The sequence below is a fragment of the Cladophialophora bantiana genome, assembly GCF_000835475.1.
Source record: "Cladophialophora bantiana CBS 173.52 unplaced genomic scaffold supercont1.9, whole genome shotgun sequence".
Lineage (NCBI taxonomy): Eukaryota > Fungi > Ascomycota > Eurotiomycetes > Chaetothyriales > Herpotrichiellaceae > Cladophialophora > Cladophialophora bantiana.
In genome coordinates, this window is record NW_015971583.1 from 1,207,085 (window position 1) to 1,229,430 (window position 22,346).

Below are 22,346 nucleotides of genomic sequence, written 5' to 3' on the forward strand. Positions count from 1 at the left end.
ATACCTATGTCCGAGGCCAGTGAATGACGGACGGGATAGACGGATGGATAAACAGACGGACGGACAGACAGACACGAATTAGATGATGAGCCGGCGGCGAGATCCAGGATATCACTCAACACACAGGCAGGCCCTGGAGTACATAGGTAGAATAACCTCTTAATCCTACATAATATGCCATGCCACACACGAAATCCACAGGCCGAGTAAAACAACCCTTAAGCATCTATCAGCCTCTGCCTTCTCTTCCGCATGGCTCGGTGTTTGACTCATTTATGTGTCTATGTATCCTATCACAGGCACATAGCGCAGGTAGGTACACTCTGTCCATACGTACCAGTTCTTAGATTCGTCTTCCCCGCAAGACAGCTCGGTTTATCCTCGTTCGTTCACTCTCACGTCGCTCTTCCCTTCGAGTTGTAGCTAGACGCAAAGAGGCAGCTGACGTTATGGAGGATTGGAAGCAACGAACACCACACTGCCCTTTGATTGACCCCCTGCATAGTTCGTCCGTTGGCTCGTTCTTTTACCTCCCTGTGTCTCTCGACTCTCTCATTTCTAACATGCACACATGCACACGTTAAAATCAGAACAAGTATCTCTGCTCTTTTCTCGCCGTACACACACTCATCCCATCAGTCATGGAATCAGCATGTCAAAAATCATACTCTCATTATTACCCGCCCATCATCACCCCATCGATAGAACAGCAGGTCAACAGGGCCGAGCGTCATTTCGACCAGCACAGCTCGGAACATAGCCGTCGTCGCAAGGAATGGGCCGCACCCAAGATCCCCCACCAACTGGCCAGTGCCAAGCTCTCGAGCCGCTCTACGGTCAAAACCGTCGCTTTCCACCGTAAGCCGTTTTGCTCAGGCATTCTAATCTGGAATGTCAACCTCTCCAGCGAGACAGTGGAGTACTTCGCTTCCTGCCCAGGGCGAAAGAGGAACATGCCAGCCGTCACTCTACACTCAGGGACCGACGACACTAGTCCTGTCCTTGGTACGGCCCATTTTCGGTGCTCTCACCAGACCATATTCGGAATAGGAGATCCTAAGACGGATCCAAATGGCGTGGTGTGGGAGCAGATGCAAAGTTCGTCCAGGTGGCTGGGAAGGAGGAGGTTCAAGTTCGAATTCACTGACCGTGGGAAATCGAATGCTGTGGATAGTCGCTCAAGTCTCCCTTCCAGGCGACACCTCCGTTGGCAGAGAACTGTAGATCCTGCAGACAGCGCCGATAACGTTACTGCGAAGCCCTCAACGAGAAATTACAGGCTGACGGATCAGGGTGATGGGAAAGTCCTGGCTGTGTTCGTGATGGGTGATCTCAACTCTGTCAGGAAGGAGGGTGAGCTCCGGGTTCTCCAATGGCTGAGTCCGAGTCTCGAGATGGCGGTCATCTTGACTTGCGCCAGCATATCAGAGAGGTTGAGGCGCGACTAGTTAGGTGCTTTACTCTTGGATCATTCCTGATCATATTGAGTTGGCAGAAGATATCCTCAAGCCGTCACCGCATGGGCGTCCGTCTGCATGAACAATTCAGTTTTCGAGGTTTGACGGTTGCTTGGAATCCATGCAGCTGGACAAGGCGTACCAAAGGCTGAGCAACTCGTTAGTTGAAGAATGGGAGCTCACGAAGGTTCCTTACCCATTGCATGTTTGCTTCGTGGTGACAGCAAGGCTCTGTTATCCTTGTAGTGACAGTATCGCCGCGAGTCCCGTCTCCTGGCACTTTGTGGTATCTGATCTCAAGGGACCCGTCTTTTACACGATCAACACTGTCAACCTTGATACGCTGTACCCTCATTAAAGTCTCGCCGTATGCTTCTTCGATTCCAACAACTGTCTTAGCCACGGCATAAGCCACGCAGCTATTCCAGTGGCCTTCGACGACCTTCAGGTCTTGTAAGGCCTCCAGCGCGTTCCGGCGGATGTCGCGAACTCGGCATAGTGTGGCAATAAAATACAATGGCGAGATGAAACCCAGGTGCACCTTCAGGACAAGCTTGCTGTCCTTTCCCTTTTCCATTGTGGTATAGCCACTGCGCAGGAAGGTGCGCAGTTGAGCAAACATGATCCGAAAGTCTGCGGCGGCGCGGTTGTACCAGCAGTCGTTATCTGGTGGAAGGGTCTTCAAGATAAGAAGGGCCATGCGGTGGTGAGCTAGCAGTAACAGCTGCCAGTCCTTCAAGAGAGGTTCATCGAGTTCCAGGCTTGCTTTCCAGCGACCAAATGCGCTCGCCCAGTCAGCAACGTACTTGCGGACTCCTGGGATCATGGGTCTCGAATGGTGTGGTTTGCCAAGTTCGAGAAGGAGGACCATATACACAGCCTGTTGGAGATACTTGCTTGCTTGAGCCAGGTCTTCAAATATCTCAGGCATGTCTGGTATGGCATAGGTTGCGCCCTCTGTTGAGTTGGCCTCGGGTCCCGTCTCTTCTCGGAGCGCATAGTTTTCCGACTTGGCCATGAAGCCATGTATTATGGGTTCAATGAATTTAGCAACTTCCGGAGCAATTGTGACTTGTCTTCTTCGGTTCTCGGATATAATTCGATGGCCAGATTTCAAATGAGTGAGTCCTGCAGCGGACGCACCCATCAGGAAATCACAGTGGGCGAAAAGGATGCATGAGATCAGAATGATTTCGAGTGGCAAGGCGCTTTGACTCTGATTAATCTCGGTGATAGCCTTAGTGTAGTAGAGAGTGAAGGTGTGGTTCTGCCAGGGCGTCCGTTTCGTGAGCTCGATCCATTCATGCAGACTGCTCAACGCAGCCAAGCTATGACGGACACAGGCCTGAGTTTGACTGGCTTGAACGACCAAGCGATTCCAAAAGCTCCAGGCCGAGCTGGAGGAGTACTGGACCAAGGCTTTATCGTCGACGAAGGAGTCCATCATCTCTGCAAAGTAGGAGGAAATCCGAGGAGCAGTGCATTCCATGAAGAACTGGGTGGGCCGATTGAGATCAGGCTCATTGTAGAAATGGATTGGGTTGCCGCTGTTGAACCAAGGGACGATTTCTTCGGTCAGTGGCCGTCCACGGGACGAAGACTCAAACATCCATGCCTTTGGCTGCGTGTAGCCTTCGCACACTCGGCCGGCTTTGGCACATCGGAGGCATCGTGGGTGTGTTTCGTCGCCTAGGACATCGAGGAACACGAGTTAGCTCGAGGGCAAGAGGCAGAGGACGTAAAAGAAGAGACGAGGTTGCGTGACAAAGGGACGCAGTCATGGCATTGTTGCTATACTCATCCGGGAGGTTCACCAGCATGGAGTCTTGGGACTATAGCAACAGTTGGGCGACACGTACATTTGACCCTGCGATGTCTAGCTTTAGGTTAGCGAGGGTACAGAAAGAGGGAACAGAGCGTCAGGCAGAGCAAGAAGAGTGGTAGGAGAAGGAGATGGGAAACAGATGAAGAAGCCACTGAGAGACGGGGTCCTGGAGAAGGGGGACGAGGATGGAGGGGAGATTGGCAAGCAAGCAAGCCATAGTGCCTCGTACTGCGCTGGGTACTTGGTACAGACCTGCAAGTTAGGCAGCCGGTGCGCACTTTGTGATGGCTTCGTTTCAATCTCGTCGGTGACCTTTCTCGTTCTCTTTCCTTGGTCTTTTCTCGTGCCCGTTCCGCTCTTCTATCTCCGAGTACTACCACTGTGAATTCAGTCGGTCTTTGGGCGTCGACAACCTCAGATGCTCTGGACGGTTTAACACCTCGTTCTCTCAGCTGCTCAGCAACCGGCGATGGAGGCCTGTCAGCAACCATAAGGGCTCGTGGTACCATCTCGTACACACGGGTTGGGGCATCTGGAACAGAGCTGAAGGTTGCTGGAAGCTAATTCAAATCCTGTCGAATCCCTTCAAATCCCTCAGCTAGGAAATGAGGTGTTCAGTATACAAACAGGATAAGAACCCGCTTCACGGCCCCTTAGATAATATAGTACGCTAACTTCTGCATGGACCCGGGGGCATATCAGGCCGGCTAAAGTGGTGCGGTAAAGGGTGACCAGGAGGTGATGAGCCACGAGCACCCTCTGGAGATCCGAATGGGTGGAATCCGCCTATACGCACCTTTTCAACGACGGAATGCGGGTCGAGTTTTGTTAAACCCTGCTCAACTGAGTCGACTTCGGTACTTCTCAGCTATCTCTTTCCGACTGCCAGCCAGGGCGCCATCAAGATTGCATCCCCGAGCGGCAAAAATTGGGGGATGGTGGTGCTCTTGCTCCGCCTCCAAGCCGGTTTATACAGGCACAAATTCGACCAGGCAACGCAAGAGCAGGCGGTGAGGTATAAGCAGGAACAGGAGGCAGCCCAAGAGGCCATGCCGTGTTCTGGTAGCTTCGCGTGGACACACTCTCACACGCGTGGTTGGCCAAGGTATGCAAAGCATCCACGATGCAGAATCCTAGCTGGTCGAGGCTTCGCTTGCACAAACGTAACTCGGTATTCTGGCCCGGGCTAACACCTCGAGTCAGTTCTCCTTTCCACCCCCTTGTTGCCGTGCTGGCCGCTAGGAGAGCCGGGTTGATTTCCCCCCCATCGTCTGGGGAGCAACTGGGTGCTGCAGTGGGAATCACGACCCTCTCTCTTCCTGGCTGTCCTCACCCGAGCCACGCCCGTTGCGACAGTTCTGGGTGGTGCATTAACTGGGTTGGAACAAGGATGATTTCGGGCATCGGTCCCGACCTCCCACTATCGAGAGAAGTGGCTCTCAGCCCTAAGGGATCAGAAAGGCATGGCCCCTCCCTGGCTTCTCCTGGCTTCCACTCTATTTCCATACTAAGTGACTAATCAGCCCTAATTGGTTTGGTAATTGGCTACTATTGTGGTTGTCGACGTCGAGTCAAGACGCTGGCACCCCGGGAATTTTCTACATGGCCTTTGCCCATGTGGGCAAAGACAGACACCTATTTAGACGAGCCTAAGGTTGATGTCCAGGCTGGGGGAGAGCCTGCAACCCCAGCACCGTCTCCCAATCATGCACATTGCCGCCCATCTCTCCCTATGGCCCCTTTCAAAAACCTTCCAATTCGCCAATCCATAACGTTTCAAAAGAACATTGCGGTAGCTTACAGACAAGCATGGGCTTTAGTTTTCTGGCTCGGCAGTCGTCGTGAATATCTTAACGTGGGCTCTCCAGCCTAGTGGATTATTCGTTAAAGCCGCAACCGTTTTCCGAATCTGTGCATGAGGCCGATGTCGAAATATGTCCTCTGTATGCATTTCCGATCGAGTCCACATGCCCCTGCTTAAGGGTGTCAGCTCGATAGGAAGCAGCGAAGGTCAACAAGGAAGCAAATCCAGGATCGAGCGTTCGCCCGGGCTCATTAACATCTTTGTATCGAGTAAAGTGTGAGCTTGTGTGAGCTTACAGGCCGAAATGCTCCTCCAGGGATTAGCTGTCTGTCATGGTGATCGATACCTGCGCTGAAATTGTTTTCTAGACTCGAACTAAGATCGCTCGAAAAGACCCATTGATGTCGCGATCCACAATATTGTCGCCATCGTCACTTGAAAGGATTGCTGCAGCCGCCATGGTCTCAGCTCAGGTGGACATATTACTGCGACCCCGACATTTCATTATGTCTAGGCCAGGCGTTCCCATGAAAATGGGATTCAGACCGCCAGAAGCGGTCTGAAACAACTGTTGTCACTCTCGCAATCAGGTGATGCTCAGCAATTGACCGCCAGACGCCTAACACTTCCTGGGGGTCAGCCTCGTCTTGACGTCAGTCTCTCGTCTCAAACGATAGACAAAAGACCTGGCCACGCGGGACCACGCCAATGAGATGATAGCGCTTCTCCCAAGGGTGGGTGATCAAAACTGCAGATAGAGGCGGTGCCTTTGGGCAGAGGTGCACTTCTGGTCGAATGCAGGAGAAGCAGGATTTAGGGCTGACTGCAGGAAATACGTCGACCACTCTTAACACGATGGCCCTTGCATATCCCCTCTCGGAAGCCCGGCTCCTCTCCAGACCAATTCTGGCAGAAACAAAACCCACCCGATGAGTTTCTTGCTGGAGGATAGGATGGAGCTGCTTCACGTCAGAATCTCGGCGGCCACAATTTTTCTCTAATAGCGTATCACATAAGCAAGCCTTGGCGTCCTCGGTAGATGGTGGAGATAATCCCAGGGCTGCACCTACACTCACAACGAACAATCGTAGACCTCACGTCGATATTATTACCTATATCTCAAATCAGTAGGATCTGATCCCTGGGAGAGGGCTTTCTCTTCCTTGAATCACGCGGACTGCTGCAGATTGCCCCCGACATTTTAGCCGGGCATTCGGACCCGGAAGGTAATGCTACGAGGATGGGTAAGGAACCGTCGAGGAGACTGTCGTCCTCCGAGGAACTTGCAATATGGAGCCAGCTGGCAGCATGGTGCCCATACTCACACATCAGTAGTTGGGGGCGAAAAGACGTTCATGGGGTCTGCTGTAAGAAAACAATGGTGAATTTAGGTTGACCACTGCGGCAAGTTAAATCCCATGTACCCCGGCTTTGAACACCGTCGAATGCTTCGTTGGATAAACGCTGCGAGCCCAAGTCCCAAGAAAGATTAGACCGACCACCATAGCCACAGCAAGCCCTTGAGATACTCGACAATCTCCTCTCCGCCGAGTTTACTCTCGCCATATAATCGATCCACAAATGTGATGGGGCACTCTTCCACCTTCAACCCCATGGCCTTTGCCCTCACCATCATCTCCATCTGGAACGTATATCCCTTTGATTGCGTCTTCTCGATCACCTTCACCAGCGCCTCCTTCTTGTACAACCTGAACGAACCGGTCAGGTCGCTCACACCGGGGTTCAGGAGGAAATCGGCAAGGATGTTCGCGCCCTGACTTGTCAGCTTCCTCTTAGCATCCCATCCGTACACGCCTCCGATGAGTCCGTTCTTTGACCGGTACCGTGTGCCCGTGACTATGTCCGCACCTGTAGCCTTCTGAATCTTCACAAATTCTGGGATGAACTTGGGGTGGTGCGAGAAGTCGGCGTCCATGATGATCACGTAGTTCCCCGACACAAACTGCAAGCCGTGCACATATGCAGTTCCCAGGCCTAATTTGCCCGCCCGCGGCTTCAAGATGATGTGGTCGGCGCCGAAGGATTTTTGGATCTGTTTGGCCCGCTCGAGCGTGCCGTCGGGTGAGGCGTCGTCGACGATGATGATCTCCCAGTTGAGTTTCCTGTAAAAGGGACATTGTTAGACATTTTCCTGACCCGCTCGTAGAATGGCGCAGGTGGTAGGATCGAGGGACTTACTCCTTTGTGAAGACATCAGAGAGCATCTGCACCAGGACGGGCAGGTTCTGGCGCTCATTGTAAGTGGGAAGAATGACCGAATATTTGTCGCCTTTGGTCCCCATGGCTGTCGACTTCACTGTGTGTCTTTTGAAAGATTGCGACGTGGTGCTCTTGCGCGACAACCTCCAGCGGGATTTCGCACTTGGAGTTTGTACGCGACAGATCATCAATGGGCGTGACTTGGTCAATGTTAAGGGTTCAGATCCCGCCGAGGTTTATCCGGTGCCTGAACTCCCACATCCATGTCTTTTCTATGTAATCCTCATCAGGCACTTGTCAACAAAAATCAGGACACAGATCTCAAAGACAGGGGAAAGCTGGGTGGCCGCCGTTAAATGTGAGAGCGTCACGTCCTGGACATGGCCTCAGCACACCACAGCCGTAAGCCGTCAAGTCGAACAGCCCTTCCTCGAAGAACCACGAAAGGGCCACTGGATGCACCAACCGACCCTTTATCTCTATCTGCTACATCCGTGCCATCTCCTCAGAACTCTACGGTACCTCTGTCGCCTGGAAAAGAAATCAATGAGGCCCTAGCAGTAGCAACGGGTGCAGCCGCTCAACGACCAACAGCACCAAATGTCCAGCAGGAAGCGTCTTTGGCTCTAGGCTTACCTGCATCTGAGGAAAGAGACCTCTCATTCCTCCTCGATGCTTCAATATACCATCCCCTTTCTCAACTCGAAGTCCCGGGGCCCTTCCGAAAACCATTCCTCCCGCCGCCGAACGCGGAAACGCCCCTCAAAGCGTCCATGCAGCAATTAGATTCGCTCCTCTCTCAATGTGACTTTCTCCGGGCCGCCCAGCTAGCGGGTTCGATCTTAGTTTCTGGCACCGTGCGGCCTACGGACTCAAAGTCAATTTTCCGCTTACTGGAGATTAGGTATTCGTGTCTCGAACTTTCAGGGAATTTGCTGTTTGCTGCACAAGAGGCAAAAGCATTGGAAGATTTGAGTTCTGGGTTCTACTACGATGAACCAAACCCAGAGAGGGGGGCAGATGATGATCTAGGGGACGGACAGAAAGTTCCGAGCCATATAATGCCCTTCCCGCTGCGCCTGCAAGCGCTCAGGTTGCAGAGCATCGGCTTCTCGGATCCAAGGAGGGGCGTCTCTACGCTTTACGATGTTGGGCTAGAGTGCAGAGAACATTTATCTGCTCCTAGTACATCATCCGAGCAGAGGAGGCTGTGGACAGAGAGGCTTCGTGAAGTGTCAATCCGGGTCGTGAACGCCTTGATTGAGATGGGGGATGTCGATTGCGCTGCGAGAACGCTTGCGAGTATGAAACCTGCAACCGATGAGCATCTGGCACTTTGGACATCCAGAATGATTCTGCTGAAAGTCAAGATGGGTGACGTTCCCGGAGCCGAGAGGCTGATTGAATCTGGAAGCCTTGGTCCGCAGGACAAGCTTGTGCTCGGATCTCTTCTCGCGATTGCTGACGGTCGATACGACGATGCCATGGAGAGCCTGTCCGAAAATAGAGCGACCGCTAATCCAGACTTGGCAGCGCTCGTGGAACAGAACCTCGCAGTTGCGTATCTGTATCAAGGTGAGGTTCGGAAGTCCAGGCAGCTTCTGGAAAGGCTCGTCAATGACGGACAGTCTTTCCAGACACTGACAATCAACCTTGCCACTGTCTACGATTTGACTTCGGATAGATCGCGCGACTTGAAAACCTCAATGGTCTCGCAAATTGCCGGTCATCGGAACGATCCCGACCATATGCGCGTGTACGTGAATGCCGACTTCAAGCTATGAACATGGGCGCGCAGTTTTATATGCAAACGGACTCCATGATCCCGTGGCGGTAGTCAAAAGCTTTGAGAAGTCCTCTGAGATGGGACAACGCAGCCAAGACAATCAGGACGTGGAAGATCTGGTGCGAACTTCCGAGAGTATCAAATTTGCCCGGATACCAGGCCTCTGGAATTCTTGCCTATGGCGCTCTCCTCAGCACATGGTTACCATCAAACGTGGCTGCGAACTTACCGCATACAAACCGGCGCCCAAGATATACAGAGCTCCCTGCAATACCAGCCACGATAGGCCAATCTGTTTCTCCATATCTCCCAAGCCGAAGGCCCTGAGCCCATCGAAGACCGGAAAGACGGCGGATATGCCCATGCCAACAAACATCAAAGCTCTGTACGGTCTCCAGGCTGGAGTTCGGAAGCGCGGAAGGATTGATGTTGTGGTACACGCCACGCCTAGGGTGCAGATCTGGAGTAGGTCTCAGCAACGTGCTAAGGTCGGATGGATCCTGCTCACCATGATCCAATATATCCATTGCTTCACTGGATGGCACCAAAATCCATAATATACACTGGGGATGAATGAACCGGCAATCAGCACAGATATCCCGGCATAGTCCAGCTGATTCCAGAGCCTGGCAACGCGTGGAGAGTGGTTGGACAGAGTGTGATAGAATGCGCTCATCCCTAAACAAACGGCCGCGCCACCAAAGAAGCAGCTCATTGCTATAACATCGGCCACTGATGCTTTCTCGTAGCGAGGTTCCAGCACGCTGTAGAGAACGGCTGCAAAGGGCAAGCTCAGAGCGGCAGGAACCAAATGCGTCCAGATGTTCACGCTCTCGTTATGCCAGTGCAAAATACTCTGCAGGGATCTTGTGTAGCTGTAAGACGCACGCCTATAGCTGCCATGGATAAAATGGTTGTCTTGAAGCCAGTGCGGTAAATCGTTCCAATGTATGAGAGTGTGCCAAAGATCTTCAGCTTCGTCGGATTGCTTGGTTGGATTCGCTGCTTCGGTCGACTCCGGTACTGCGCTCCCTAAATCTTCAGGCCTCTTGTCATCCAAGTCTTTCGGTGCCATTGTTGCTTCCAAATTCTGATTGTATTGATGGGTTGCTGGTGGTAATGTGCGAAATTTAAATGTTGGGAACGGAATTGCATGGTGAGGCGGTTAAATCTCGGTTCACGAGGCTCGGCCCGTGCCTCCCTATCGGTTATGAGATTCGAGTCAAGGAGAAGCATGACGCTCTGAGACCATCGGTCTTTCTCTCTTGTCCCCAAGCTCTCGACTAGAAGCAGCGCCTGAAGCGGGGTGATGGCGCAGTATTTCATCAAATTTAACATAATGTCCAATAAAATCAATTAGGACGAACCAAAATGGCTCAAGCCCCTCCAACTCTAGGAAGGAAATCCTCAGCCCCATGGGACAGGTTACGACCAGTGAAGCAAGATCCTTTGGAAGGCATGGGATTCGTCTCCAAGGGTGACAATAGGTACTGTCCTTCTACTTGAGCCCCAGGCTTCGTCTTTGTAACGGGAATCAGGCTGCTTGATCTCAAAACACAGGAGAGCTACTACAACAAGATTGTTGCTCGCTACATGCAATTCTGCACACGGCACTCCAAGGATCTCGACAGCGCTTTTGCATCCTTAACTCTCGACGAGGGTCAGTCCCTCCCCTTGAATCCCACGAAGAAACCGCCCGGAAAGCCGACCATTCCTCAACCCGGACGAGCCCCTAGTCCATTGCAGCAAGATTTCATTCTCCCTACGAATGCTCAATCGACCAGTGCACCGACCCCTCTACCGGCATCTGAGCTATCGGTTATTCTTCTCGCGCTCCGAAAACTACGAGAGGGTTTGCTTGCCAGTTCTGCATCAGCGCCAAACCCAGTCTTTTCTCAACGAGTCCATGTATTCAATATTAGAGCCGCGATCCTGGCGCTTCATCCGGAGGGCTACCATCCTTCCTTGCTGCACCTCCTATCTGTCCTGCATACTCCCGAGCATCCCTTGCCTCGATCCGAGTTGGTGGAGATGACGACGTACTTAATCCTTGACACAGCTATCCGGCAGCGCGATCTTTACCAAGCATATGCCTTGAGGTACAATAGTCGTGTCCGGTTTGGGTTCAGAAGCAGAGTCGTCGACAGTATACTGAAATCAATTATGATGGGAGACTGGGTCACGTTTTGGCGTGTTCGACAGAAGGTTGATGGCTATGTGCGAGCTATCCTCTATTGGCACCTGGAAGCACAGCGCAAGACGGTGCTCAAAGCCATCGGCCGAGCCTACTACGCTTGCGACGTCAATTGGATCCTCCAGAGTGCTACTGGCAGCCAACTGAACTGGGACGAACTCGTCAAGATCGAAGATATTGGCTGGATGCGAGAGGGTGATAAGGTCGTGATCCGGAAGCCGAAGGCCAAGACCAGCTAACCCTTGATGTTCAGTCTGTGCGCGATTGATGTAAGTCACTCGCTCCCCCCGATCCAAATATGGGTATCTGAAAACCGCTTAGGTGCTTGTAGAAGACTGCGAGAGGATCTGGATCTGGGATGGGCCTTCTGAAACCGTTGAAGAGAGTTCAAAACAAGCAAGCAAAGCCCACCTCGCCACATGGCCAAGCCGAGTTTGCATGGTTTGCTTTCCTCTTTTTTCCCTCCACCCCAGCCTCGCCTTGGCGCGCTTGTGGAGCCGCCAGCCACGTCATTTCCGCCAATCATGAACGGTGCCTCTGTTTACAGCCTGGTCTTGGCGCCCGCCTGCGCTCATTTCCAAGCCTCCCACTCTCCCAACCTCTTAAATTCCCTGCACAAAGCGTTTCACGCACGAGCAGCCACCGCAACCCTGGCAGACGAGGCCACACATGTGCACAATGCGCGCAGCAATCTTCTTGACAATGACCAGCCCGTGTATTTCTGCTCTGACATGGATAGGTAGATGTCCAAGAGTCTTTTCCCTTCTGCTTCTTTTCCTGTCTAGTCTTCAAATTCATCAGATCTCATCTACTCAACAGCTCTCGCTTAACTCTCAAATAGATTCTCAGAACTCAGCTCGAATTGAACAGTACACTCGTTGTCTCATTCAGAATGAATTCGAGAACAGCCTTTACCGTACTCTCTTTGTCCTCGTTGCTAGCCTTGTCCAACGCCTGGCCGCTCTTCCCGCCTACGATCGAGCGAAGACAACCTGTCTCGTACTCGGTGGTCGCAGTGGACGGTGGAAGCACAGCAAGCGATGTCTCACCTACAGCAACAGTCACCGATGCCATTACTCAAACGGCAACAGTAATGAAGACACAACTCTCCACGATCGTCATGACCGCGTCTGAAACACCCATAACGATAGTCGTGACAGTTACCTCTCCATCGCCGACTACTGTCACCGACTACTCGACTGCCTCGCCAACAACACAAATCGTCTCCCCACCAGCATCTTCGGCCTCATCGAGTCAACAATACCCCTCCGACTCATCTCCCTCAATAGCAACCTCCATTGCCCCAGCTACCACGACAGAAATTCTTTCACCAGTAACGGTGACGGTCACACAACCCGTCCCTTCAATAAGACCGTATGACGACGGCATGTGGCACACATGGTACTACTATACGGTCACCCCTGAGAGCCTATCAAGCTGGGCTTCAACGACTACCTCCAGCCCAGAATTGAGCTGGACTACAACATGCACTACCACCACATCAGAATCCGCTTCCTGATAGAGCTGGAATTCAATCCCGTCCACAGCTTTGTCACCGACATCTAATTGGGAAACGACAAGTGAGTCGCCAACGCCACTAATTTGTCTGTTGTCAAGTTCGGGAGTGTGAGTCCACCGGTTCCAACACCTTCGTGAGGCAATCTCAATTAATATTCCTTTCTGAGACATCGACGCGATGTGTAAAAATGCAACTTGGGCTATTTCTTGGGGGTCATATCTGGGATTAAAAAGTATGAATATCGGGTCGGAAATGCGGAACTTGAGTGTTATTCTGGATTTTAGCGAGGCGCTGGTGGTCACGTCTGAGACGTCTGGGATGTCTGATATACATGCGGCAACAGGAAAAATAATAGCAATAGAAGTTGTGTTATTCATTCTCTCGCCTCTGGTTATTCCTATATCTCACCATCTTGACCTTATCCTTGATGATCAAATGCATCTGTTCTGTTGCCTAGGCCCAGAGAGTGTCTCTGACGTGAGCCTGTTTGTCGGAAGACACGACTACTTGGCGCGTAAAGACGGGGTAAACTTCCCACGGTAGACAGAGCATTTCGCAAGGCCTGCCCTAAAACTCGGCCCTAGTTTCGCCTTTGGGTGATATAGTACCTGCCAAATTATATCCATTACAGCCTCGCAGCTCAACCGAGATTGCAGGGAAACTTCGGCCGAGTTCAGCCGTCGGTGCCGCTGCTTTGGGAGGGCAGAAAATAATTCTCTACTGGGTAAATTTTTGTAAACATCGCTCCTCTGTCTCCTACGTATTACAACACGCTGACTGAAGACGAAAAGCTTTCGAACCATTGTTGACGCCGCCGCTCTAAGATGGTATTTGTCCCGTCGCCATTCAAACATAAGGTTCTCTTTCGAATTAGAGCTCGATTCCTTGACAATCCGATGGCTCATGCCTGATGGATGAAACCCGTCAAGAAGGGCCCGCTCTGCGGTAGGTGCCGTTTCCATTGACGTTAGGCAAGTTTCACGGAAACAAAATCCGTAACTCTCGGGTACACTAGTAAGCGAGCCCCTATTTCTCCAACAATTAACAGGCGATGGGAACAGAGAGCGGAGCCGCAGTTCATATAAGGGCGAGGGGGTATCCAGACGGGGAATAATGGCTGGGACATGGACCAAGTCGCCGGCTCAAAAAATTGATTTTGGGTCAACAGCCAAGATCTCTCAACGCCGACAAGATGGCGGCCCTATTGCGCCTAATCGGAGCGTCTCCTGCAAGAAGTCCACCGCCACCGGTTGAGAGTGACGAGGTCTACCCGGTTCACATGCTAGACGACACACAGACACTCCGAGACATCGTCGTCACATGGACGCTGTGCTTTAACGATGTACTGGATGCGGACAAGTTGTATATGTCGTTGTCGAGACTGCTGGAAATTGGTGACTGGAGAAAGGTCGGTGGTCGGCTGAGGTTGAGGGTTAGCTTCTCGTTTTGATCATGTTCGACTGGTCAGTCGCTGCTTGCTCACACTCGCCAGGAGAATGGGGAGCTGGAGATTCATGTACCGCGGCCTTTCACGGCGGAGCGTCCTGCCGTGTCGTATACCCACCAATCCCTAGCCATGGACATTGAAGACCATCCGCTGGCAAAGACCCTCCCCAAAGCAACCGAAACCCCGTCCATCCAACCCGGGCCACAGGGCTTTCGAGTCTTTGGCGCTCGAGAAGATGCGCCGGCGACGCTCGAGGATTTCCTCTACCGGGACACCCCCCAGCTGTCGCTACACATCACTTCGTTTAAAGACGCAACACTCGTGGCTCTCTCATGGCCACATACACTTATGGATGTCATGGGCCAGCAAGCCCTCCTGCGCAGCTGGTGTCTGGTTCTGGCCGGCCGGGAGGCAGAAGTGCCCCCCATGCTCGGTGCGCGAGAGGACGTATTGTGTGCAGCCGCCGATGCGCCCGTGGAAAATGAAGAAGAGTTCAGGCTGGGGCAGAAGCGGCTGAGGGGATGGGCCATGCTCATGTTCGGGCTACGATTTGCCTGGGATCTGCTGTGGAATCGGGTCGTCGAGACACGCACCATCTTCTTGCCCAAGAGGATAGTGGCCGAGCTGCGACGCCAGGCGCAGGGTGACTTGGCTGCACAGGATAGCGGACAGGAGAAACCATTCATCAGCGAGGGCGATGTACTGACAGCGTGGGCAGTACGTGCAGTGGTTTCCTCCCTACCGCAGCCACGGCCAGTGTCGGTGCTTCACGCGCTCAACGCACGGTTCCGACTCTCTTTGCTAGTTCAGGCTTCGGGTTTTTACGTCCAGAACATGGCAGTGGCCGCCTTCACGTTCCTATCTCGCGAAGTCGCGACGGGCTCTCTAGGCCCCATAGCTCTTCAGAACCGCCGCCAATTGATGGAGCAATCGACCGAGGCACAGGTGCTTGCCTGCCTACGCGAGCTGCGACGTGAATCTAAGTCGGGCAGAAGCGACCCACGGATGGTGTGCGGTGAGTCCAACGCCCTTCTAATGCCTTTCACCAACTGGACCCGAGCCGGCTTCTTCGAGACGGCCGACTTCAGCCCTGCACTTGTTCGCGCCGGCGAGACGGGCCAGTCAAGGAGCAACCCGCCCGGCTCCCTGGTTTTCCACCATGCGCAATCAATGCGACAGAGCACGGCGGTGAGGAACGTGGTCGTGGTGTTGGGCAAAGACCACGGCGGCAACTACTGGCTGACCGGGATTCTGCTCCCCGCAGCCTGGGCCAAGATTGAAGAGGACATAAATAGGATGTCACAATGGCAGTAATAAGATCGAAAACGCGGACGTCCCATATACATCCTAGGCACTGACCATGGTAAATTCTTAAGTTTCATTCATCCAAGACAGAGTGTGACACGGATGAAAAGGAAGGAGCATAGGGTGGCATCACCCTCGTCTTCAAGGAGGTTGAGCTGAGTATTGATTTACCTTCTCTTGGTTTATCACTCAGCGGGGAGAATATTTCGTTACTCGCGTGGGAGCATCATAGGAGATGGTGAATATCTACATACTTAAGGTTCATATCTATGCCACCCACCCTCTCCCTCTCCTTCACGCTCACCTTGCTCCCTCGGTACTTGACCTTCGATCCTGGCCTGTTCCTCATCGCGGGCGGCGCCGGCGAGGGCCCAAAAGGGCGGCGTGCCAACCCGTACCGGCTTTTCCAAATCACAGGGTACGTCAAGTCGAGGCTCGGCGAACCATCGCTGACACCCACTTACCTGGGTGGATATTCCAACCGGTGAACAGTCAAGATCGTTTCCTCCAATGACCGGAGAGTTCGATTAGTCGGTATGCCGACTTTGGCGGTTACGTGAGCCTTTACAGTTCGGATCCCTACCACCAGGCAGCTAGCGATTCGAATTTCTCAGCCTGATGGATGAAAGCATCAGGAAGCCTGCTGCCATATTCTTGTCTAACACTCTCTACTAACGCCCTTTTGCTATCAAAAAAAGCGTGTTGTTTCTTCCACGCCAGGTTCTGCTCCCCACTCACACTTTATTCTCTTCTACGTGTGCAGACAACTCGCCAGCCTCGCGAGTACTGTCACAAACGGCGCGCACTTCTCGCTGGACAAACCAAGTGGACCACGAGGGTATTATAACTCTGCAACCTTGTCCGTTTTGCCGATCCCATGAGAGGCAAGGGAAATTAGTCGGAACAATATTCTGCTCTCTACTGTCCACCGTGGTGTCATTTCGGGCTGCCCCTATTGCAAATTACTTTTACACGGCACCCCCTTCTTTGAGCATCGCTGGTTACATTTGACGAGCCTCGAAAAACCCCAAGTCGGTCTTGTAATAGAGTGTTCTCTGACTTACTCGGGAACTCGACTGTATCTCCAATGGTCTTCAAAGCGGCTGCGAGTCCCTCTAACTAAGCATTTTGAGGGCGACAATGTCGAAGTCGAGTTTATCTTTAAACAAGTTGGGCCATTGGTTCTTGATGATCCCGTTCTTAAATGAACAGCTGTCTAACAAGCAACAGACTAACCTATGGATGACTTGGTCATTTCTATATAACCTAATTCGGTCCACAAGTACTCATCATCGGACGAGTTTATGAAGCTCATTAGCACCTAGATATACATATGCGACAGTGAGCACGAGCAATGCTAAACGCCACAATCAATAAATTACCCGAAACAGCTGTTGCAAATTTAGGTGGACACCAGTTCTCATAACGTGCAGTTGATGACCAGCGGTGCCATTAAAACCGAGAAATACACAGCATTGAGCCATTGCTAAGGTGGATCGACCAGCCATAGAATAACCTAGGAAAATCTACACTCTCGTGTCACAGCGATCCCTTGCGAGAATGGGGGTGAGGTCGAGTCCAAGCATGTTAGACAGACAAATCGTCTCGTCGTCAGCATTCCTGGTTGTCCTTCTGGCGAAGGCTCTCCATATCTCCCGGCTCCGTTCCAGTCTTGGCAGAGCTTTGAAGGTTTCCATGTTAGTGTACATGCGCGAGGTCTGTTCAAGAATAGACTTCTCAATCTCAGAGAGAACTTCGCTTCTGGGATGGGGTGGCCTCATGGTGAGATCAGAGAACCGAATCGCTCAGTCGCTCAGCTGAAAGAGGCACCTTCGTGATATGATGCCTTCATGTAATGTCCACAGCAGACGGAACCAGGCCGTTCTGTTGATCCTTGCAGAGAGTTCCCATGAGCGCGTGTCCGAAGGTACGTCGTTTAGTTCTGCGTCCAGGATCAGTGTCATCGAGACCTCTCGGTAGACGTGAACCATTTGGGAGATTGCGAAATTCCTCTCAGCCCTGAACGAGCTGCCCACCGGCACACAAATCGTGTCGATCCAGAAGAAAGCATTGGCTTTATCTTCCGGTTTCGAAGAATAGTTCCACATCAGAACGTTGACTTGATGTTGAATTTTTCGTAGCTGGCAAGATGGAAGACTATTGTGATGCAGATTGCCGAGTCCATCTGACCATACATGTGATATGGCAACGAAATTATACTCGAGACAGTCAGATGCGGCAACCTCCAGCTTGCCGTCAGGTCCACCGAGGCGAATGACTGGAATTTATTTGGCTTGTAAAATCGTTGCTATAAGGCGGCCAAGTAGCTCCGACATATCACACTTACACCCAGGCTCTATGTGTCGAGTTTGATATGTCTGGTGATCTACCTTCAACGCCGAGCAAAGCTCAGGGCTGCAAGCCACATGGTCTTGAGGGCTCTTGACCGGACCTAGAAGAGAGACGCAGTAACATGATATCGCGTCACAACTTAGTGCCAAAGCATTGACAGCGACGGGGCACCAGCCGTCGTGCCTCATCATACGCTCCAATTTATCGTAGAATATTCCAGGGTGCCTTGGGAGAGGAGCAATGTCAGGCCAAGCAGAATTTCGCACAATCTTCAAGGTGTTGATTAAGATATTCAATGACAAAAGCAGTATTTGAGGAAGGACATCCCAAGCTCCAAGGAAATTCGAACCTTCGGATAATCCAAAGTGACTCTCCTGTCTGTCAGCGTCATGAAGCAAGTAGTCGAAAGCCTTCAGCTCCGAGGCACGACCCTCATCGCTCTTGCCTCGGGTTACCTCAACCCAGTGGTCCAATTTCGCCAACAAGCCGGAAGTCGATATAGGAGTCGCGGGTTTCTTTTCGTCTCCTTCGACGCTGCAGGGAGCAGTCCAGTCCTCAAGATGGAGATCTTCATTCAAGAACTCTTGCAACAGTCCGAACCAGAGCCACGATTGTACAAAAGCGGCCAGACGAGGTTTGAACTTATCTGGATATGGCTTGTTCTTTCGGGGATAAAACTCCTGTGGCGTGTAATAGCCATGCCTTTGGTGGTAGGTGGCCCATGGATCATTGTACAAGTGTGCAAACTCATCACAAATGTAGTAAGGCACCTGAATATGGTCCCACGAGCTTAGTTTTGGTAGAGGCAGACGGTCTATGAAGGATGAATAGGGGTGGTAAGGGGAATATACGACAGACAAGGCGGGGACGAGGCTGAGGGAGTGGCTGCGGGCGACGTGGATTTCCCTGCCAAGCCATTTCCGCCCGCAACTTCCAATGTTGAAGCCCGTCCAAGGCGCAGGAAGATCTCCGCTGCCTACCACTGAAAACTGTCCGGGAAGTCTTGCACTCATCCAAAGTTTCGCCCGGTCTTTTGCATATTGATTGGCACAAATTCTTTGATACTTTTGAATTCACTACCTCTACGGCTGAACTCTAAGCTTTCCCTCGCTCTCCCTCGCCGCTGGGCGCAAGCCACCTACGCCGTCGCGACATGGCGACCGGCACTCCCGTCGAGGACCAGGGCCGTTTGCTCGAGGAAGCTCTCGGTGTCGTGCGTCAACAGTCGCAGCAGATGCGACGATGCCTGGAGACGCCAGGAAAGCTCATGGATGCTCTGAAATGCGGGTAAGGATCTCGTCAAGCCTTGACCACTGCACATCTGACCACAATGCAATACTGTAGCTCGACTTTAGTCTCTGAACTGCGCACTCCTACGCTAGGGCCGAAGCAATACTATGAGCTCTATATGGCTGTGTTTGATGCTCTACGGTACCTGTCAGACTATCTCCGCGAGTCGCATCCCGTCAACCACCTTGCCGATCTCTACGAACTCGTCCAGTATGCAGGCAACATAATACCCAGATTATATCTTATGATTACGGTAGGCACCGTATATATGGGAGTCGAAGATGCCCCGGTCAAGGAGATCATGAAGGATATGATGGAAATGAGTCGCGGCGTACAGCATCCCATCCGAGGCCTCTTCCTCCGATACTACCTGTTGGGCCAGGCCCGTGACCACTTACCAACGGGCAAAGACGAGGGACCCCAGGGAAATCTGCAAGATTCAATCAACTTCATCCTTACAAACTTTGTGGAGATGAATAAGCTTTGGGTAAGATGGCAGCATCAGGGCCATTCAAGAGAAAGGGAACAACGGACACAAGAGCGGAGGGAGCTGGAATTACTGGTTGGAAGCAATCTGGTGAGGCTAAGTCAATTGGTCGACTTGGAGACATACAAATCTACCATCATCGGCCCGTTGCTGGAACAGGTAGTCCAGTGTCGAGATGTCCTTGCCCAAGAATATCTGCTCGAAGGTAGGAAGATAGGTCTGAGTACGGGGACATGCTAACGGTGATCTAGTCATCACCAAAGTCTTCCCGGATGAGTACCACCTTCACACTTTGGATCAAATGCTCTCCGCCATCGCGAGATTAAATCCATACGTGGATATGAAGAAGATTGTTATCGGATTAATGGACCGTCTGTCTACCTATGCACAAAGGGAATCTGCTGAATCGGCGTCTACCGAAGACAAGCGCAAAGCTGAAGAAGAGGCTGCAATCCGGATGCTGGAAAAAGTCGATTTGAACCAGGATTCGAAGCCTGTTCCCTCTGCTGCTCAACCGGATTCACCGGCGACGAATGGTGCCGATACCAAATCACCCACGGAAGCACAAGCAACGGAATCGGAGCTGGCAACATCGCCGGCGACACCAGCGACAAATGGTGAAAAGGGAACTGGCGTTGATGAGGTCAGGCTGTTTGAGATCTTTTACGAACAAGTCGTAAATCTTGTCAAAACGAGAGGCCTTCCAATCCAAGACACTATGGCCCTTTTGACGTCATTGGCAAATCTTGCACTGTACGTTCTCATGATCCGATCCTGGGAGCTGACAAGCTAACACCAATCAGTAACATCTACCCAGAGAGGCTGGAATATCTTGACCAGATTCTGGCCTATGCTCGTGAGAAGGGTGCCGAATACATGGACTCCGCCGACCTCCATTCCGCCGCAACCCAAGCCAACATGCTCAATCTTCTTCTTTCACCGATCAGAACATATATGTCGCTTTTCACCGCGTTGGCGCTTCCCAACTATCTCCCTCTGTACCAATCACAAACGTATGCTACGAGGAGGGCTGTTGCTGGAGAGGTGGCTAAGAGCATCCTTCGGAACCATGTGTTGATTACAACTACACAACATCTGGATGGCATCATGTCTCTTCTGAAGGTGATCATCAAAGAGGGTATTCAACAACCGACCGGTTATCCGGGGTTGAACCGCCAGAGAGGTGGTGAGTCGGATGAGACAGTTGAGGAGCAAGGCTGGCTGGCAAGGATAGTTCATTTCATTCAAGGACCAGACAACGACACCCAACTCAAACTGTTACAGCAAGTTCGCAAGGCCTATGAGCCTGGCAATGAGCGGATAAAATATACGACTCCCGCTATCATCACAGCATCCATGAAGCTTGCGCGGAAGTTCAAAGCCCGTGAGCATTTCGACGACAACTGGCAAAACCAGTCTTCCGCTTTGTACCGGTTCATGCACCAGACTCTTTCTCAATTATATACCCGCGTTAACCCTGGGGCGGCAGAATTGTGTCTTCGACTCTTTGTTTCCTGCGGTCAAATCGCCGATCAATGTGGATTCGAAGAATTTGCCTATGAATTCTTTGCCCAAGCGTTTACTATCTACGAGGACAGCATCAGTGACTCAAGGGCACAGTTCCAGGCTGTTTGCATCATCGCCGGGGCGTTGCAAATGACGAGGGGATTTGGAAAGGAGAACTACGACACGTTGATCACGAAAGCCGCGTTGCACGGGAGCAAACTGCTAAAGAAACCCGATCAATGTCGTGCAGTATATCTGGCCAGCCACCTATGGTGGTGTGTTGAGATCCCTGGGAGGGAGGAGGATCCTAAGAACGTAAGCTTCAACAAGGGCAGATGTTGTAAGGGTTCTTGAAGCGCTAACAAGTCAAAAATAGTTCTATCGCGATGGGAAACGGGTACTAGAATGTCTCCAACGAGCATTACGGGTTGCGGATGCTTGTATGGACACCGCAGTGTCCGTCGAATTGTTTGTCGAGATCCTCAACCGATACGTGTACTACTTTGATCAGCAGAACGAAACGGTAAGGGCGAACATTTCTTGTATTCCCCAGCTTTGACTAATAATTTATGCGACAGGTTACGACCAAGTACCTCAATGGCCTCGTTGAGCTGATCCATTCAAACTTGTCGACAACAAACTCTGAGGGGAACACCCAGGCCCTAGAGAATCCAAAGCGTCACTTTTTCAGGACGCTAGACTATATTAAGTCTAGAGATTACGAGGGTGTTATTACAGAGGCGAGGCAGTGATATGTAGGGGAAGACTGGTCAGAGAACGACCTTCTCTGCAGGTTGCCTGAAAGCGCGAAGTCTTTGGAGGGGGTGGCTGAGCATTTCACATTGCTCCTATCAGTATGAATGGTCTATCCCCAGCGGTGCCATCTTCCTTTGCACCGTTGACAATTCCGAGAGGCTCATCGAGGAAATTGTTCACTCGTATAATACATGATTGTGTTGGCAAAAGAAAGCAGAGCGAAAGTTGAAGGCAGCCCAAATGTAAATGTGGTCAAGTCGATTACCAGTACAATACAACCTATTCACTGTGGTAAGACCAGGGAGGAATGCATGCTCCATCCAGATTCGACCACGGCTCGTGTTTATTTCCCACTCGTCACTCCTCTCTTGAATCTCCCTCCAACTCATTTCCGACAC

At 51.8% G+C, this 22,346-nt stretch overlaps 10 protein-coding genes across 10 annotated transcripts; 6 read left to right on the top strand and 4 right to left on the bottom strand.

Moving 5' to 3' along the window:
* Nucleotides 1-641: 641 nt before the first annotated feature.
* On the top strand, nt 642-1,448 carry Z519_06742 (uncharacterized protein; the record flags this gene model as incomplete). The annotated part of the gene is made up of 1 exon (XM_016764480.1): nt 642-1,448. One exon carries the CDS (start codon nt 642-644, stop codon nt 1,446-1,448), a length of 807 nt encoding a protein of 268 aa, XP_016619562.1.
* A 169-nt stretch (nt 1,449-1,617) lies between these two features.
* On the bottom strand, nt 1,618-3,277 carry Z519_06743 (uncharacterized protein; the record flags this gene model as incomplete). The annotated part of the gene is made up of 2 exons (XM_016764481.1): nt 1,618-3,146; nt 3,223-3,277. 2 exons carry the CDS (start codon nt 3,275-3,277, stop codon nt 1,618-1,620), a joined length of 1,584 nt encoding a protein of 527 aa, XP_016619563.1.
* Nucleotides 3,278-6,575: 3,298 nt separating this feature from the next.
* Z519_06744 (uncharacterized protein) lies at nt 6,576-7,389 on the bottom strand (the record flags this gene model as incomplete). The annotated part of the gene is made up of 2 exons (XM_016764482.1): nt 6,576-7,209; nt 7,286-7,389. The coding sequence occupies 2 exons, from the start codon at nt 7,387-7,389 to the stop codon at nt 6,576-6,578; spliced, it is 738 nt and encodes a 245-aa protein (XP_016619564.1).
* A 297-nt stretch (nt 7,390-7,686) lies between these two features.
* Z519_06745 (uncharacterized protein) lies at nt 7,687-9,090 on the top strand (the record flags this gene model as incomplete). Its single annotated transcript, XM_016764483.1, has 1 exon — nt 7,687-9,090. The coding sequence occupies one exon, from the start codon at nt 7,687-7,689 to the stop codon at nt 9,088-9,090; it is 1,404 nt and encodes a 467-aa protein (XP_016619565.1).
* Nucleotides 9,091-9,106: 16 nt separating this feature from the next.
* Z519_06746 (uncharacterized protein) lies at nt 9,107-10,167 on the bottom strand (the record flags this gene model as incomplete). The annotated part of the gene is made up of 3 exons (XM_016764484.1): nt 9,107-9,268; nt 9,322-9,552; nt 9,601-10,167. 3 exons carry the CDS (start codon nt 10,165-10,167, stop codon nt 9,107-9,109), a joined length of 960 nt encoding a protein of 319 aa, XP_016619566.1.
* A 296-nt stretch (nt 10,168-10,463) lies between these two features.
* Z519_06747 (uncharacterized protein) lies at nt 10,464-11,525 on the top strand (the record flags this gene model as incomplete). The annotated part of the gene is made up of 2 exons (XM_016764485.1): nt 10,464-10,579; nt 10,631-11,525. The coding sequence occupies 2 exons, from the start codon at nt 10,464-10,466 to the stop codon at nt 11,523-11,525; spliced, it is 1,011 nt and encodes a 336-aa protein (XP_016619567.1).
* A 653-nt stretch (nt 11,526-12,178) lies between these two features.
* Z519_06748 (uncharacterized protein) lies at nt 12,179-12,805 on the top strand (the record flags this gene model as incomplete). Its single annotated transcript, XM_016764486.1, has 1 exon — nt 12,179-12,805. The coding sequence occupies one exon, from the start codon at nt 12,179-12,181 to the stop codon at nt 12,803-12,805; it is 627 nt and encodes a 208-aa protein (XP_016619568.1).
* A 1,192-nt stretch (nt 12,806-13,997) lies between these two features.
* On the top strand, nt 13,998-15,566 carry Z519_06749 (uncharacterized protein; the record flags this gene model as incomplete). Its single annotated transcript, XM_016764487.1, has 2 exons — nt 13,998-14,237; nt 14,298-15,566. The coding sequence occupies 2 exons, from the start codon at nt 13,998-14,000 to the stop codon at nt 15,564-15,566; spliced, it is 1,509 nt and encodes a 502-aa protein (XP_016619569.1).
* Nucleotides 15,567-17,362: 1,796 nt separating this feature from the next.
* Nucleotides 17,363-18,922, bottom strand: Z519_06750 (uncharacterized protein; the record flags this gene model as incomplete). Its single annotated transcript, XM_016764488.1, has 2 exons — nt 17,363-17,835; nt 17,905-18,922. 2 exons carry the CDS (start codon nt 18,920-18,922, stop codon nt 17,363-17,365), a joined length of 1,491 nt encoding a protein of 496 aa, XP_016619570.1.
* Nucleotides 18,923-19,062: 140 nt separating this feature from the next.
* Nucleotides 19,063-21,944, top strand: Z519_06751 (uncharacterized protein; the record flags this gene model as incomplete). The annotated part of the gene is made up of 6 exons (XM_016764489.1): nt 19,063-19,196; nt 19,254-19,891; nt 19,938-20,439; nt 20,490-21,507; nt 21,569-21,715; nt 21,771-21,944. The coding sequence occupies 6 exons, from the start codon at nt 19,063-19,065 to the stop codon at nt 21,942-21,944; spliced, it is 2,613 nt and encodes an 870-aa protein (XP_016619571.1).
* Nucleotides 21,945-22,346: the final 402 nt, after the last annotated feature.